Source organism: Podarcis raffonei, chromosome 3, assembly GCF_027172205.1.
Source record: "Podarcis raffonei isolate rPodRaf1 chromosome 3, rPodRaf1.pri, whole genome shotgun sequence".
Lineage (NCBI taxonomy): Eukaryota > Metazoa > Chordata > Lepidosauria > Squamata > Lacertidae > Podarcis > Podarcis raffonei.
The window spans coordinates 92314335-92332761 of NC_070604.1; the positions used below are offsets into that span (position 1 = coordinate 92314335).

Consider the following 18427-nt stretch of genomic DNA (forward strand, 5'->3'; position numbering starts at 1 on the left):
AGGGCAAACTACATATCTCCCACCAGAGAGCACCCACCACCAGCCTTTCCCTCTGGCAAAATTACACACTCCCCGTCCCTTATTGATTGTAGCAAAGCAAGACCGGAGGACTTACTGAAGGCTGTGCTTCCTGGAGAAGACCCGCAGGATGAAGTTTGATTCCTGGTTGGGTTCTGCAGTGGCTGGGACAATGACATAGGCCCCTGGTGGGAGCCGGAAATCCTGAGTCACTTCACGGTCTTTTACAAAGACTGCCCTATTCAGGGGCATGTTCCAGACAAAGAAGGCAGCCGGCAGTTTTCTATTAAGGTCATGGTACTGAGAAGAAAGAAAGAGAGAGAAACTTACAAAAAGCTTACACTGTTTGGGGATTATTATTTTTTTAAGTCATGTAAAGAGTTCCATGGAGAGGAACGAGCTAATATTTATATGAAAAGTAGGGTGGGGTAGCATCCATTTTCGAAGGCACAAAATAGATGTGATGTGTCATCAGAAACCACATCCATGTTACTTAGAAGTAAATGAAAGTGCAGAGGCAACCCTGAAAACAATGGGTGCTTGAATTTGTCTAAATTACATTGTCAGGGAACTGACATCGGAGCCAGAAGTGGAGGCAAGGCTCCCAAGCGATGCCGGAGAAGGGCCCAGCAGGGAGAGAGGGAACTCATCGGCTGGGGAAGGAAATCAGCGTAACACCAGGGATAAAGGGGGGCGGATGGGGGAATCGGAGAGGGGGCTCCAGGACTCTTCGCCAGAGACCAGCGCGGAGAGCACAGGTCCTCCGCTACCCACACCCACCCTGCGCAGAAGACTTCCGCGCAGGGAAAGTAGGCGTAGACTTGGCGTCAAAGAACTTCTTTGCTGGAAGAAGTTCAAGAAACGCCCACTGACGGATTCTGCTTGCGACTGAACAGCCACGAAGTGAAGGGCTGTCCAGCCAGGAAAAGGCTTAACCAGGCAACCTAGCCAGGAGTGGCGGCAACTTACGCACGAGCAACCCCATATAACCATTACATACATGCTAATATTTTGCCCGAAACATGATAACAACAAATACTTTTTTCCTCCCAGCACTCAGATCCTGTGAAGCTACTTCCTATTCCATGTTCCTTAAGACCCACTTCACATGCCCTGCTCTGGGTGTGTCCATCAATAAAGTGAAGCAAGTGATTGCCAGGGAGAGGGCCTTTTCAGTTGTGGCACCCTGGTTATGAAATACCCTTCCCTGGGGAGCTCTCTTGGTGCCATCCTTGTGGTCTTTTCAACGCCAGGCAGAGACTATTCTGTTCCTCCAGGCCTTTTAAATAGGGTCTCTCCATTTTTCAATCTACATTCAATTTTGTGAGCCTCTTTTGTTATATTTATGTAGCATTTGATTTCACATTTCAAGGTACTAAAATAGTGTTTACTTTTCTTGTAAGCTGCTCTTTGCATTATGAGGTGGCATACAAAGGCCATTAAAATCTATACTTAAATAAATTCTTGGGCACACATCCTGCACATAGACTGGAAAAAGTGGGGAACCAATGATAATTCTACAGAATGCCTTTATCAGAAAAATAATACCCAGGCAACACAGAATCATCAGAGTGGTCCAAATATTTCCTAAATCAGTGCATACCCCTTGTGCATGTTGTCCTAAAACCCAAGGATGCAAGCAACCAATTCTGCTCAGAAAAATAGTCCCATTGATTCCAGTGGGGCTTACTTCTCCGCAAATAGGCTTAGAATAGAATTACAACCGTGGTCTCTTTTTGACAACCCCATCATCCCATTATGGCATGATGATGAAGGCAAAATTGCACTGTTAATAGGCATCTCCCATTACTAGCGACTGAATGAGAGAATGCCGGACATGGAGACGGTCAATAACTGCATTGGCTAAGAACTCTGGTGCCTTTCCTGATTTGGCCATTCCTCAAAATGGCTCTGACATTTTGCTCTCTGGCGGACTTTGCTGCCCACAAGAGCAGTTGCAGAAAGACTTTTGCTCTCTCTTTGGTTGTATTTCTCTCCTGCTAATGCAGCAATCTGTCATCTCCTAAGAGGGTGGGGTTGCCCCTTTGAATGCATCATATATTAAATGCAAGGCTTTTATGCCTCAGTCAATGCAGTGATTCATTGTATTTCCAATGTTAAAACTGCTCTTGGTTTTGTACTTCACTATATTAATCTTGGTGCTCAATACAAGTCTGGAATTTACTTCCAAGCAGACTCCAGCTCTGATCTTCAATGAGCCTGGATGTAAAAGTGTTATCTTCCAATTGGTCCAAACCTCCAGACAAGAGACAAACAACTTTGGCTTTGCTGCTGCATTCAAGTAGGCTCAACCAGTCTGTTGATCCTGAGCCTCTGGCACCTTTGGGTAGAAGCCAGACTGGTTTCACAGCATGACAGTAGGTAGACAGGCTGAGCTTTCAAACCACAGCATATCTGAGACCATACAGAGCCAAATATGTGGGTCATGAAATCATAGAATCATAGAACTGTAGAGTTGGAAGCGACCATGAGAGTCATTTTGTCCAACCCCTGCAATGCAGGATTTTTCATGGTTTGGGCCTTCTGGGCTTGGGCAAAAGCTTTGGCCAGAGGTAGCCAACATGGCGTCCTCTGGCTATGGTTGGACAACAACTCCCAACATCCATGACCATTGGCCATGCTGGCTAGGGGGAGTTTGGAATTCAAAAACATCAGGAGGACACCATGCTAGCTTCCCCTGGCGTAGGCCAGATTCACAGTTTCTCTGATGACCTGGTCCTATTGTCCTGACATTGCTAAAATCAGAGGAAGCGTCTCAGCTGATACTTTGATGCAAATGGACCCAGACCAAGGTAGCAAAGGATATATCAGCATCAACCAAACTCTAGTCCCCATGCAGGTTAATCGTGCCACTGCTTTGTTCCCATCTGCCATGCACATCACATGGCTCAAGTGCACAGCAGCATATAGCCAGTGAATTGCCAATTCTTGGTTTTATGTCCTGGTAAAAACGCCTTCACAGGCAGCTCATTCCCTGACATAACATCTACTTGAATTTGATGGCGGTGTAACAAAAATATCTGAGACGAAGGCACTTGGGAACATCATTTAACTGTATGCAATGGACAAAAAGAAATGATAGCATTGATTTAGTGGCATCTGCAAATAATGCCAAAGAATGAGCTAAAAAAAGTGGGCGAATTCCCCTAGGGATTTATACTTTGTGGGGCTTAAAAAGGGAATATAATAAAACCATTTCTCACTCAGCCCTGTCTACTGCTTCTGGGCATAGCTCAGGAACACACCACCATTAATGCTTAATTAAGCCATAAAAATGCATTATCTTGAAATGCATTGAGTCGCGACGGCATTAACAATCTTTTTTTTTTAATGCCTTAAGAAGCTTCTCTGAAATAGGTGGAAAAGAAAATGGGACACACTAGCTTTGAACGGAGTTTGGAAAGCCATGTCCAAATACTCACATACGAACAGAAATTCCAAGTTCTGCAGAATACAAAGCATCAAGGTTTTGGGATTTTCCAATACCCTGAACACAGGATTTCGGCAGTTGTAACTTCCCAGCAGAGACGGTTAGGATTGTGGTGCAAATCCGATTCCCATGCTTGTAAGCTGGCATGGCTGAACATGAACCTCCAGCCAGGGTGGAAGGCGCAAAGGCACCAGAATGTGAAATTTATCAGGGCTGCACACTTTGTGCAGCTTGCAGGCATTTCCCACTTGCACAAAGTCAATGCAAGGCCCATAGCACCTCATAAGAACAGACAAAGAAGAGCCCTGCTCGTTCAAGCCAAAGAGCCATTTAATCCAGCCAGTGGAAAACCAGATGCCCCTGGGAAGCTTCCAAGCAGGAGCTGAATGCAAAGGCTCTCTGCACACATAAGATTCCTAGCAATGGGTGCATGTGTCTCAGCGTGTGTAGAGAGAGAGAGAGATGCAGCTGCTTGCAAACAACACATTTCAGTATTTTGGTACAAACACCATTTCAAATATCCAATTGTTTCCACCTTAAAAGAATTTAAATCCAGCCCACCTGAGATTGCACTCAGATCAGAATTTCGGCTATGGTAAGCACACAGAAGTTGCATCTGTTCTTGCCCACCCTGTCTGAGGGGAAAGGGCAGGAAGGAAGCATATGCAAGAATACATGACCGATATGTGAATAAGCAACATGGGACTATATACGTACCTCCTGGCCCACCTAGGAAAAAAGAATGAAGAATATGTATTAGCCAGAGAATTCCAAGTGAAATTTACAACTGAAAGTTACAGTTGATTGAATCAGTCAAAAGGGCCACCAGACACTAAAGCACTGAACTCCCTATTTTAAAACTTATCCCATATACTAGGCACCTTGGGGAGGTAAGGTTGCTGAAGTCCAGAACAGCCACAGGATGAACTCTGACTCCTGGTGGGGTTCAGAGGTGGTGGTGGTGGAGACAATGTCAAAAGCCCTAGGGGAGTGGGGGGCAGAAATCCTGACTTGCTTCAGCAGCTACACTTGATGATATTCCAGCCTTTCTCAGCATTGGTTCCCCAGATGTTGGTGGACTACAATGCCCATCATCCCTGATTAGCTAGGGATGATGGGAGTGGTAGTCCAACAACATCTGGGGATCCAAGGTTGAGTAAGGCTGTTCTAGACATCTATCTATTGAAGGTAGAGGAGTGGAGAACCTGTGGTCCTCCAGAGGTGCTTGGTCTCCAACTTCCATCAGACCCAGTCAGCTTGGCCAACAGTCAGGAGTGATGGAACCTGTAATAGTCCAATACCATGTGTAGGGCCACAGGTTCCTCACAGGGGAGTCTTGAAGCAGAAGAGAGCCTTGTTCAGTACTAGGATGGAGGGTATCATTTGCGCCTACATGGGATGTTGACTTGCCCAGTTCTTTTCCCTGTTTTCTACTTCTGATTCACAGCCTCCCTTGGTAGGTCAGGGTCCCTCTCTGTTCGCATTAAGCAAAAGAAATCTGTACCTGCTAGGAAGAAACTTCTTATTTTCTGGCAAGGGGCTTTGGAGAAACAGCTTAGGGCAGGTGTAGTCAATGCTGTGCCCTCCAGATTTTGCTACACTACAACTCCCAACATTCCCTGACCGTCAGCCGTGCTTTCTGGGGGTGATGGGAGATGGAGTCCAATGACATCTAGAGGGCACCACACATTGGCTGCCCCAGCTTAGAACAATTTAACCCAACAGTTTCAGCAGGAAAGCAACAAGATTCCACCAACCTTATAGACGGAGAGGCCTATGTGGAGATGAGGCATCCGATTCCGGTGATGGTCGTTGCGCTTTTGGATCAGAGACACCAACACGCTGCAGGAGTAAAGGGACGTTTTGCTCCCATTGCCTTGCAGAACTCTCAGCAAGTACTGGGGATTCCTCCAAAATGCAGCTGGAGGTGCAAGATGCAAACATGTGAGCCTCTAGCTCAGAAAAGCAGGTGCTTAGCTCATTTATGCCAGCAAATTATTTTCAAAAGTAGCGTTCCCCAAGGGGCACCTCACCATTGTGCACCTTCATCCTGCCCCCTGCTGTGCTTCCTTTGACCCATTTGCCGACCTGCGTCGAGCACGTCCACTTCTTCCCTAATTCCTTACTCAGGAGATCAGGAGTCAGTTTACAGATCATCAGACCCACAAAATGGGTTTTAAAATCTTGCAGGGACATCCTGTGAGAAAAGAACAACAACAAAGACACAGAGTCAAATGTTCATCCTGGCTTAGGACTGACATTGAAGCTAACGCATCTTCTGTTTTTGTTTAAGGCTTAAGGCTGCTGTCAGGTTTTCTGTCCCAAGTTGGCGTCTCCAGATAATGCTCCTGCCTGAAATACTGGAGAACGATTGGTCGTTCTGGGCTAGATGGCGCATGATCTGACACAGTATCAGGCAGCTTCCTTGTTTCCTAGCTCCTGTTCCATGTTCTTCAGAATAGAGGTGGCAAAGCTCAGGACCAGAGGCCAAATGTGGCCCCTGAGGTCTATCTGGCCCTCTGGACTCTTCACAAGCCACACCCCTTCTCCTCAAGGCCTCACCACTCACTAGCTCCGCTTGTCCTTCCCGTTTGGCCTAGCCTGTGTCCTTGAATTCTGATAGTGCCTCCTGCTTGTCTGGGTGGAGAGGGGGTGTGTGAGCATACATAGAAAGAAGCCGACTGTAAAACCCACGCTCATTGCTCCACCCACTTTTTCCTCTGGGTCCACCCACCCTCAGCATGTGACCCAGAAGGGAATGTGGCCTTTGATCTCAGAAAGGCTCTGCAGTCCTGCTTTCGAAATTAAATCCCTGACCGTAGAATGGATGCATGTTGCCTCTGACGTGCACCTATTTCTCATCATGCGCACAGAGGTCCACAGGTTCCCATTTCTCACACTGGATTTGCCGAAGCGTGTGACTGCTGACAACACATTATAGGACAAGAGCGCTTGCAGAGGATACATGTTTTGCCTTGGCTTACGTTTAGTAATTACCAATAAGCAGCAGTACTATGAGGAGGAGGAGCAGACAAGACAACCGCAAATAATTCTTAGCAGAGAGGTTTTTGGGGAGCCCAAGAAGAGGAGGAACGGCACTGTGTGTTAACACTGCCACCTAGTGGCAAAATGGTGTGACATGAGAAACTGGATCACTTGTATCCTCCTTCGACGTGCGGTTGTGGGTGTGCACATGTGCTCATTTGGGGAAATGTGGATTTTCAGACTTCACAATGCAGCCTATTAAACAAAGCTTAATCTCACTTTTGAGGGAGTTTTAAAATCGGAATAGGTTGGAGCAACACAAGTCCGACTGCATTCTATACCAGGCAGGGTTGGAGAAGAAATTAATTTCAGTTTGCAATCCCAGGTGAAATGATCAAATTCACACTTTCCGAAACAGTATGTGAAGCGAAACACTGCTATCCTTCAAAACATGCACTTATCTGAATTTTGCGATGTACTTCTGCAACCAATGTTTACAAAAATGTATACGTATCGGGGGGGAAGTGTGCATTAAAAAACAATGATATTGGTGAAAATAACATACAAAACTGTGTTACGTTAGGGAAAATGGCATGCAAAAGTGTGTACGTTTTGAATAAAACAGTATCACTGCACTCACTCACACACAAACAGACCCTTTGTTATTATCGTTCCCTCCATTTCAGTTGCACAGGCTGTGATTGTCATTGCTTATGTAGCCAAAACACCTAAGTATATCGGCAGAACTTGGGAGCTTAAGAATCCCCGTCCCCAGAAAAGAAAACGAAATGAGGACCAAGAGTGTTCAGCGTCCAGGAAATGCTGGATAACTGCTAGGATATAAAAAGAAGAATATCAGAGAGGGGAGAGAAATTGGAACAACCAGAATCCTGAAGAGGGAGCACTCTATGCTGCAACATTGTGTTGCAGACCCGACTTGTATTATAAAAAGCCGCTCACTAGAGGTATGTCTATTTAAAATATCACAGCAAACTGGACTCATTAGAGACAATGCCATATAGCCAGATGTTTGCAGGGATTAGGGCATATCTCCAATATTAAGGTGCTGGTGATAAATGATACGGGGCGGCCATCATCATTAGAAGTCGTGCTTGTGAGCAGCAACAAACCAGCCAGTTCCGGAAAAAAGAAAGTGTTTTAGCTGCAAAGGAGTGAATGCGCTGGCAGTGAACATAAGAACTTGAGAGAAGTCCGGCTGGATCAGTTCAAAGGCCCGTCTGGTCCAGCATCTTCCCAGATGCCACTGGGAAACTCACAAGCAGAACCCAACGCACCTGCAATTCCCAGAAACTGGTGTGAATGTGGCATGCCCTCTCTTTTTTCCCTCAGCGAGCAGAAATTAAGGTTTTTAAGAAGTATTTTTTGCCAGTCCTAAATACACAACAGAGAAGAAAATCTCATTGATATCCACAGTGGTCTCTTTCCGCTTAAAACTATGCCATATGGATATCTGACCTACTAACAGGGGAGAGGCAGGGAGGGTCATGGGCAGTGCTTTTTTTCTATAAAAAATGTTTAGGGGTATTCTCATTTTTACTCAAGAAAATCACCATTTTATAGTTCAAATCGGGGAAAATAAATGGACAAAAGGCTGCCATCGGAGGTGGCAACAGAACTGATGATTCACCGTGCTAGAGAAGAAACTATTTTTTTTTTAAAAAAAATTGTTTCTTCTCCCGTTAGATTCACGTATGCGTATCCCTGCGTACCCCCAGGAAAAAAAGCACTGGTCATGGAACAATTAGCTGAGCAGTCATTCTATAGGCATTTGAGAAACCCTGCACTGGGGGCAGAGTGGAGAGAAGCAAAGAGGTAATTTCATTAAAGTACCAGAATTCTCCATCGTCATCATTCTTCCGCAGCAAAATCTTCTCCTTTGGGCTGAGCTGCTCCCATTTCCCAGAGCTAAAGGGACAGGAAGAAAAGAGCTTTGTTTAAAACAGGAACCCACTCGGCTTTGTTGCAGAATAGGCCACTATTCTGCCTTGCCTGCTCTTTACGGCCATTTATTTAATATTACGGTCACCAATATCAGAGACTAGAGATGTGACCAAATTTCTGCAGTGGGGAGAAGAAATTATCCAGCCGTTGGTCAGGGATGGACCTCCCCATAAGAGGAAGGGGGTGTGGTGTGGGTGGTCCACCCTGAGAGGGGTGACAAAATGCCTGGTGGCACTCAGCACGGAGTCTGCAGTGCGCCCGAGCCACGCGTCTCTCCTGGGAGTGACTCAGTGGCTTGGGCACCCGCAGGCTCCATGCTGCCACAAACGGTTCGCCCACTGCCTCTCCCCCAGCCATAGGGCGGCTGAGTGGGAGGAGACAGGAAGACTCCTTGGAGGCCCCACAGAGCGTCCTGCCCCAGCTCGCCCCACCCCACACGTGCCACCCCAGGCACCCAATCCGCTTGCTCCGCCGCTGCACAACGCATTCTTCTCCCCTGCATTTTTTCAGTTTTGTTTTGCTGACGCCGCAATCATCTACATCAGCAACCATTTTGTAGCCTCCAGAATGCCCTGGACTTGGCACCCTTCTTGCAGGGGAGGGGGTGCAAACTGGGACCGCCACCCCCAAAAATAATGATGCTAGAGAATGTGGGAAGATATCTTATACGGAGTCAGATCCTTGGTCTATCTAGCTCAGTTTAACTTACCTTACCCATCTAGCTCAATACCGCTCACAGAGAACAGCAGTGGTTCTCCAGGATTTCAGGCAAGGAACATTTCCAATCCTACCTGTAGATGCCGGAATTTGAACCTTTGACCTTCTGTATGCAAAGCAGATGCCCTACTACCAAGCTATGGTGCTTCCCTTGAATATTCAGGATTTTTTTTGTATATTTTCTTATTTTGTAGTTTTAACTCATTTTTAATTTTATTGAATTGAGCCTCCTGTACAAGTCTTAGAGGCAACTGTAATTAAGTGGTAAATAAATTGTCAAAATAAAATAAATAAGCTCAACTCTGTCCACTTGGCTTGCCCTTCTCAGTGTGACAGCACCATATTCACATCTCATGCAGTTGTTGGGATCAGTATCTGCCTGCAGGTGGCACTGTAGGTTTATCTCTATAAACCATAACCTCTTCTCTTTTTTTGCTCAGAAACGCACCTGTCACTCCAATCTCCTTTCCATTCAACTTTTCCCCAGGGATTTCTCAGTCTCACTAAATTCTCGGGTCCATGTTTGCAAGTCACCTGTACAGAAACAAAAAACAGATTGCCTTAACCGGGGTTACAACCTCCTTTCCCAGCTGCTCTGGTGACATATAAAAACATTGCAGGTACAATTTAAGGAGCCAATTTTGGCCTATGAGGTGCTCAGCAACCTGGTCCCTCCAAGACAGTGCCTTTTCCTCTGACCTTTTCACACTGACAAAAGGAACATAGGGAGATGCCTTGTTCAAAAAATCCCAGTGACCGTTCTCAATGGAGAGAAAATAGAACAATTGCCAGGGAGTCAAAGAGAACTCCCCTAATACTGCTTTCTGGACTGGAGCATGCAGGTAGTAAAGGTACCACTGCAATACAGTGCCTCCATTGCCTATTGCATACAGGCAATCCAGGAGGGTACCATAGCCAAGGCTATCAAAAATCTGCTGATAGATTGAGTGATAAAAAGATGGTCTTACTCCCCCTGCCCCTCTCCCATAAAAGCTCAAACAGGGCACCCAAAATACACTGGACATTTCAAACTAACAACGTGGAGTGAAAAATCAACACTGTGCAACAAAACAACACAAAACTCAATGCTACGCAACAGAGTGATTGCTAATGCACACGGCCAGACTCATTCCTCTGGAGCGGCTTGCTTAATGGGGGGGGGGAGTATTTAACAATGGTCAGGGATGATGGGCATTACAGTTCAACAGTGCATGGGGGCCACAAGTTCCCCACCCCTGCCGTAAAATGAACATTTGTTTGTACATGATTGATAATTAAAAGCAGGGGATTTAACCCAACTGGGGTTAAACATGCAAGTGGCAAGAGTTAAAAGGTGTGTAGACCAAAGACAGGTCACCTTCTGATGCATTTTGTGGAAGAAAACACTGAACTCCTAAACCTTCCCCTTTCCACAGACCTGCTTTCAGCTTTAAACCCGGCTCCGCTTAGCATGCACATGTGAGCCTCTCTGTCAGCAGAGCCTCATGAATCAATTACAGCCTTTGATTTACACATGGGCCCAGCTATTATCCTCTATGTTTTATTCATGCCATTAAAAGGAAGCACAGCTCAAGCAAAAAGAAACCATTCTGATGCGCTCATCATCTTCAATAAGGCCTGATAATATTTAAAGCAAGGGCAGAAGTGTATGTCAAATGTACCCTACAGCCCTGCTTTTGTCCAAGGTACTATGAGACTGTAGATCAGCCTGCCCCAACCTGGTGCCCTCCAGATGTTGAGAGCTGGAGGCCAAACTATCTGGAGGGCTGGCTGGGGAAGGCTGATCTAAGATCAGTGGCATTCATGTTCAGACAGAGCAGCTGCACCATTCAGACTTTCTCCTCGCCCCCGCACACCCTGAGCTGTCACCTCTGCCATATACCTGCTACTCCTGAGGACCGAGAACCAGGTGGCCCTGTGCCCCAGTTTGAAGGGCTATCAGAGGATGCCACAAAGCTCAGGGGTTTCCACATCCATCCAGGGTGCCATTGTTCAGTTTCACCTACACCTGCAAAATGTTACAGGCAGTGCTTGTTTTCTAAAAAATATGTTTAGGAGTATTTTCATTTTCCGACTCATATTAAAATACTGCCCCTCGATGAGGCCAAACTTCAATTCACAAAATGTTTAGGGGTATGCGTACCACGAGAAAAAAAAGGACTGGTTATGGGCATTGCCTTGGCATGAAGCAGTGGGAGAATAGGCTTCAACCTAAAATAATGTTGTTGTTGATGATGATGATGAAGAAGATTATAAAACCATAGCTGAAACTACAAAAAAAAGGTGGAACTTACTTTTCGAATGCCAGTCACAGTGTAGGCATGGCCAGACACTAATCCATTTGACAGGACACTTCTTTTCTGAAGAGAAGGGCATAAAAACATTTAGCTATGCTGTAAACCAGGAAGCGCCAACCCTGTTGGGCCCATTTGCAAAACACTGCAGAAATTTGGTCACATCTCTAGTCTCTGATACAGTGGTACCTCAGGTTAAGTACTTAATTCATTCCGGAGGTCCATTCTTAACCTGAAACTGTTCTTAACCTGAAGCACCACTTTAGCTAATGGGGCCTCCCGCTGCTGCCATGCTGCCGGAGAACGATTTCTGTTCTCATCCTGAAGCAAAGTTCTTAATCCGAGGTACTATTTCTGGGTTAGCAGAGTCTGTAACCTGAAGTATATGTAACCTGAAGTGTATGTAACCTGAGGTACCACTGTATTATGGTGACCATTATTGGTGACCATTTTTATGCTACTCAATATATGGAGAGAGAGAGAGAGAGAGAGAGAGAGAGAGAGAGAGAGAGAGAGAACAGAAAACCAAGTGAGTAAACAGGAGTAGTTTCCATTGGGTTTACTGTAAATGCCACTCACAGTTTGCACTAAACACCTCTGCAAACTTCCTGCTTTGTCTATTTTGACATTAGGGGGTGACTCACCTTCCATATAAAGAAAAGTATTCAGGAAAGAAAAACTACAGATTATCGAGTTGAGGCACAGAAATAGAGGTTTACAAGATGGTGCTTGCTATGGAGAGACACTTCCTTTTGCCAACATGAAAAACTCAGGGTCAAAAGGGAAGCTGCATATTTAAGTGAAATAGCGTTGGGTGCTTTTGCAAGACATATTCCCGAAAGCAAATATCTATCATCTTAGGACTGCCCAATGCTGAAAGCTTTTGGGGAGTCTGTTTTAGTAGACTCATCAAAATATTTCTAGAGACCAGTAGTGATATTGGAGTACCTTCAGTATACTAAATGGCAATCCATCTGTTAACAGCAGTGAAACTGATGATACACCAGAATCAGAAATGCCCTTCTCCACCTTCCATTGATTTGCTGCTAAGTATGGCGTGACATATGGCTTGTATGATGGAACTGATCATATGATAGAACTGACTAATTGAATTAGGTTAAGAGAAGGCGTACAAAAAAATGGTTGCAAAAGAGAGTTTGTGTATACTATATTGGAACAATAGCAATTAAGATACGGTAGAGCCATTTTCTATATAAGGGGGATTTACTGTATTTTTCCAAGTATAAGACTAGGTTATTTTATTAAAATATTGTGCTAAAAACTTGGGGGTTGTCTTATACATGGATAGTGGAGAGGTGGGACGAGGGATTGGTGGCTGCCGCGAGCAGGATATTGTTTGTGGCGTTTTTGCAGGTGATTGGTGGGTGCTGTAAGGTCTACTGGCTATTGGCTGTGGCAGCAATTGGGCGGGCGATTGGTGCTTGCTTTTGGCAAGCGATTGGTGGCTTCGCTGATGTGCGTTCGATTGGCTGTTGCGTTCCTGCAGGAGAGCAATTTTTGGCAACCCCCCTAAAAGCCCAATGAGTCTGGGCAATCTCCCCCCATTTTCTCTATTTGGAGTCCCAAAACAGAGGGGGGTGTCTTATACATGGGGGCATCTTATACATGGAAATGTACGGTAGTAATGTGTATAGGAGAGAATTCTCTCTGGGAAAGGGCCAAATCTGTTTCCCATTTTGATATCAGCAAAACGAAACCCAACGTAGTACATTGATCTTGGCCCAGAACAGAGGGGTTCGTATCTCTGCTTGGCATAGAAGCTCACTGGGTAATCTCTAGGTTGGATTAATATAATGTGTTATACATGCGGCTGCCTTTGAAGATACAGTGGTACCTCGAGTTACATACGCTTCAAGTTACATACGCTTCAGGTTACAGACTCCGCTAACCCTGAAATAGTGCTTCAGGTTAAGAACTTTGCTTCAGGATGAGAAGAGAAATCATGCTCCGGCGGCACGGCAGCAGCAGGAGGCCCCATTAGCTAAAGTGGTGCTTCAGGTTAAGAACAGTTTCAGGTTAAGAACGGACCTCCGGAACGAATTAAGTACTTAACCCGAGGTACCACTGTACCTCAGAAACTGCAGCCGGTGAAAATATCAGCAGCTCAGTTGCTGACTGGGGCAAGATGGTCTGAACCTTTAATACTGATCTTGGTGTAACTGTATTAACCACCACATAGTTTCTGGGCCCAATTCAGAGTAATGGTTTTGATTTATAAAAGCCTTATGTGGCTCCAGCACCTCAGAATCACCTCTCCCCACATAAACTGACCTGGGCTGGCTGTGTCTGGCAACCCATCAGAGATCTGCTGTAGTTTGCTCTTGTCATGATATTCCAGAGGTCAGGCGGAGCTTCAGACAGCTTGATAGTCATAGTAACTCCACCTGTGAAGTCCACCAGAGCTTCTGACACTTGCCCAATCTGCAGGTCTTCATAAGAGCCACACAGCCTGTCAAGAAAAATATGCCAAGCATTATAGATATATGACACTCCACTGATTATTGCAATAGGGCAGAGATGGGGAAACTTAGACCCAGGGGCCAAGTATGGCCCCCCACACCCCCTATGCGGCCCTCCTTGAGTGTTTATGCCTGGATGGAATGCATCCTTGAACTCTGACCATGCTTGCTGCTTATCTGGATGGAAGATAGAGAGGGTGGGTGGGTGGGTGTGGAAACTAGCCTACTGTACAAAGGCAAAATTCACATTACTTGTCCCGCCCACTTTTCATGCTGGCCCCGCCCACCTTTATGCCTGTGGCCCTTGGGAGGTTGCCCAGAGGGGAATGCAGTCCTCCAGTTGGAAAAGGTTGCCCATCCCTACAATCGAGTTACGAAGGGATGAGACAAGGAGGAACAGGTCATACACACACACACGCACACACAGAGTCAAACCTCAGGTTAAATGTTCTTCAGGTTGAGCCTTTTCAGGTTACGCTCCACGGTGACCCAGAAATAATGGAGTGCATTACTTCTGGGTTTCGCCGCTTGTGCATGCGCAGATGCTCAAAATGACGTCACACGCATGCGCGGAAGCAGCGAATCGCAACCAGCGCACATGCAGACGCGCAGTCACAGGTTGTGTTCGCTTCAGGATGCAAAGGGGCTCCGGAACGGATCCCGTTTGCATCCAGAGGTACCACTGTATATGGACCCCATTTCATAGCGAGATTCAATGTGGAATGCAAGAAGGCCCACTTACTTGGCATAAGCCTTTTCCAGAAGAGCTCCCCAGTACAGGTTCTTATAAACGGAACTGAGAAAAACAAGCTGTCCGGCTTCGTTCACTGGCAGTCGGTCATCGACTACCACATCAACCCATTCGCCAAAATGCCAGAACTGGGAAAGAAAAGAGGGCATGAATCTTCTTCAGCGGGTGATCATGTTTCTAAGAGGCCATTCTTAAAGAGAGGACTGAAGCCATGACTCAGTTATAGCCCTGACATGCCTTCACGCTTAGTCATCATCGGCCCATCAGCTGGTGCTGAGGAGATTTTTCCAACTTACTGCTTCAGCGTGATAGATGGATGACTGAGAGAAGTAGACCAGAGACAAAAAGAGCAAAACAAGAGCAGAAGAGCTTGGATCATACAAGCCCCAGCTGCGCCACCAGGGCGTGGGTTTGGAAACGTGGCAAGGGCGTCGGCTTCAAACAGGAGCACTGAACTTCATCGAACAGCCACAATGGATAGCTCAAATTCAGACACAAGGCACTGCATCTCACAAAGGTGGTTTTTGCCTATGAATGCTCAGGATACCTACAAAAGTCATTGCACAACCCGAATTGGACAGCGTTGGTTGGATCCCACTTGAAAACAGCAAAACCAGAAAGCACATTAGGAGACCTTTGCCATATCAGCTTTGCCGAGGGTGATGCTTACCTTGAAATGGAATATCCCAGCATACTTCTTCCTCTCAAAGCTTTGGTTCATGGGCACGACCCGAGACAAGATATCTGGATGAAATGATAACGCTTCCACGGCAGCCAGAAACCAGCAGTCCTCTATTCAAAATACGACAACATAAAATAACTGCATGTAAACAGCATTATTAATATTAATATTATTATTATTAGCATTTATTCATCTTTTTTAATTTCATAAGGAGTGGCCCAAAGCAACTTACAAAGCTATGCAAACATTAAAAGCAAGTATAAAACCGGAATAAAATATAAACCTATTTCAGAGGACTTAATCAATGTAAGTTTGCATATTTATTAACTATATTGTTAGCATGTAACTGGATAATTTAGAACAGGCTTGTTTTGGTGCCTGCCTTATAGACCTGATTTCACATTCAAGGGTGATTTTGCCACTTCTTTATTGCACTTAAAATTAGATTAGGGAGCAAACCTTCCATGAAACAGAGCACTTTGGAATTATGTGCCACTACCAAAAATTTTATTCTGCCACCACACAATTTCCATCCATGCAAATATCCGTGTTGAAATGTTTGGCCTGGAACCCAACAGGGCATGAGTGAAGGGTTTTTTCCTTAAATTCATTTTATTCCATCATGCGTAAAATATAAACAACAAACAACAAATGTAGAAATGGTATTGTTGGATTAGCTCTGCTGGTTCTGTCTAGCTGCTTATGGATTGAGGTGTGATGTTCAATCTGGTGTCTCAGGTAGGAGGGCTGGGGGAGGGGTCTGCCTGAGAACGGGCAATGTTGTACAAAATACAGCGGAAAACCCGAGGAGTAATCCAGTGCATATTTGTTTGGAAGCAGATCTTTTCGTGTTCAATGGGGTTTACTCCCTAGTAAGAGGGTTTAGGATTCCAGGAGATACTCGTGCACCAAAGTGACACGCAGACAAAGGTCCTTACCTATCACTCCTTGGCACAGAGCAAGCCTTTTTTTGTTCGAAGCATAAAACACTGGGATCCTATGCAGTTCCTGAAAGGTTAAAAGAAAACAGCAGTCTTAAAAGGAAATGCCAAGCCAGACATTCATGTCATATCCCTCAACCTTCCCAATTTGAGCTGGTTGTCCCAGAATTACAGAAGCCATCCCAGCTTCTGATTGGATGCCAGAATGTCCCATATTTTTTGTCCAGTGCCCTTGCATGAGTCAGTTGCCTTCCATGAGAGCTCAGGACCAAAAACCGAGCATCTCAATTTGGAACAGCGGGATGTTGGACGGTATGGCATTCAATGGAAAACAAGGCCTGTGAAACCGCTGTGAGAATAATACCCTGTGGCCTAGTGGCAGTTTTGTACAAAGTGCTCCCTTTGTGTGCAAAGTAGGGAAGTCAGAGAACTCCAACAGAAACAAGAACAAAAATTGCTACTGTTTGCTTACCCATCCCTGTGTGTCTTAAGTGTTGTCAAATGCAGCCTGATTCACATTTTCTATGCACAAAGCATATGTTCTACCCATGAGCCACAGGCCATCCAGCCAATCCCTCTGAGAATGTGGCATGCAGCTCTCCAAACCAACCCTTTACAGAAATTTCCATCACTTACCAGTGGTCTTTTCCACAGCAACCTCTGAGGTAGTTTCTGCAGCAATGGTCCCTTTCCAATGGACCTAATATCGGCTGGGAAGAACTCGTCCTCAAACAGGCATCCTTTCTTCAAGCATTCCTCCAGCAAAGTTTGGTAATTCTGCTGGCTAAGACTGCTGGGCTTCTGAGCAGCTCCCATTTCGCACGTAGGCCACTGACGACGACTCTTCTTCCTCCATGGGTGCAGGAAAGGCAAAAGAGCCATGGCAGAGGTGGACAGGGGAACCTGACAGGATTTGTCCCTACAGGGACTGGGATATTTCGTTCTAGCTTCCTCCTGAAGATGAAAGTCTTCCTCAATGCAATGTGCACCTATGGGAAATAATGTAAAAGGTCAACAAGTGAATTAAAAATGTACAGGATAGCACATTAATGATTAAACTAAGTTATATTTTGATGATACGTCTTAGAAGCTTGCTCGATTTGCAGAAAGATGAACTTAATTCATAAGTATACAGAACCAATGAGTTTAGCAGTGTAAGCAATCCTCATAGGAATAATCATAAGAATATTAAGATAAAAATAAGAACAGCTAAAAACACTGCTGGGGTTTGGAAGCAACCATTAAAAAACAATTAAACACTGATAGAATTAACTCACTCTCTCTAATCTGCTAAAAAACATGTCAGTGTTTGTAAAAAGCAAAAAAAGAAGGAAAGGGTTCTGACCTCCCTTTGTCTCTTCAGCCTGGTCCTCGGACCCTTGTCTGCATAGAAGAGTCCACGACACGGGTGTCAAACACAAGGCCCGCGGGCCGAATCCGGCCCGCCAGACCTCATCATGTGACCCGTGTAGCCGCCGGCGGCCGCCAGCCTTCACCTTTTATTCTTGCTTTTTTTTTTTTTTTGACACAAGAAAGCCGCCTCTTCAGCGCATGCGCGGCAGCCTACAAGCCAGAGAACGTCTGCCCTCTAGCGGCACCGGCCGTTCTACACAGGAAACCTCCACTTTACATGCATTCCTACAGATACAACCGGCCCTTTGAGGGTGACCAAACTGCTGATGCGGCCCCCGATGAATTTGAGTTTGACACCCCTGGTCCACGAGAATATCCTTGCAGAGTTTTATTCTTAAAAGTCTTTGTGCAAAACACGACTGAATAACTATACACACCAGCACTAACCAACCAACCAACCAACCCAAACACCAGCAACCAAACTAACATTTCTCACTCTATATATACAACTTGGTGCAGACCGCTGAGTCATGCTGACCCAGCTTTATTCGCATTAAAGAAACAGCGGCCATTTTAGCCATGACACCCCTTGTTTCTTAAATGCGAAAAACCCCAACAGAAACAATACATACATACAATACATACATACACTATATACATAAACCCAGTTTTGTCATCAATTCATTATGACATGTTGCTGGCAAAGGCTTGGTAAACAAATCAGCAATTTTATCTTGTGACTGACAATACTCCAGTTTGATTACCCCATTCTGTACACAATCTCTAACATTCG

General features: G+C 45.4%; 1 protein-coding gene across 1 annotated transcript in view; it reads right to left on the bottom strand.

Moving 5' to 3' along the window:
• Positions 1-17342, bottom strand: part of LOC128411048 (calpain-14-like) — a 34955-nt gene extending 17613 nt beyond the window's left edge. The window contains exons 1-12 of the mRNA XM_053383012.1: positions 16918-17342; positions 16279-16348; positions 15329-15450; positions 14650-14786; positions 13700-13897; positions 11428-11485; positions 9582-9667; positions 8306-8380; positions 5503-5666; positions 5227-5390; positions 3691-3699; positions 116-318 (exon numbers count right to left, since the gene is read on the bottom strand). Of these exons, the coding sequence (XP_053238987.1) occupies positions 116-318; positions 3691-3699; positions 5227-5390; positions 5503-5666; positions 8306-8380; positions 9582-9667; positions 11428-11485; positions 13700-13897; positions 14650-14786; positions 15329-15450; positions 16279-16348; positions 16918-17163 (1532 nt within the window). The 5' untranslated portion in view covers positions 17164-17342. The remainder of the gene's footprint in view (positions 1-115; positions 319-3690; positions 3700-5226; positions 5391-5502; positions 5667-8305; positions 8381-9581; positions 9668-11427; positions 11486-13699; positions 13898-14649; positions 14787-15328; positions 15451-16278; positions 16349-16917) is intronic.
• Positions 17343-18427: the final 1085 nt, after the last annotated feature.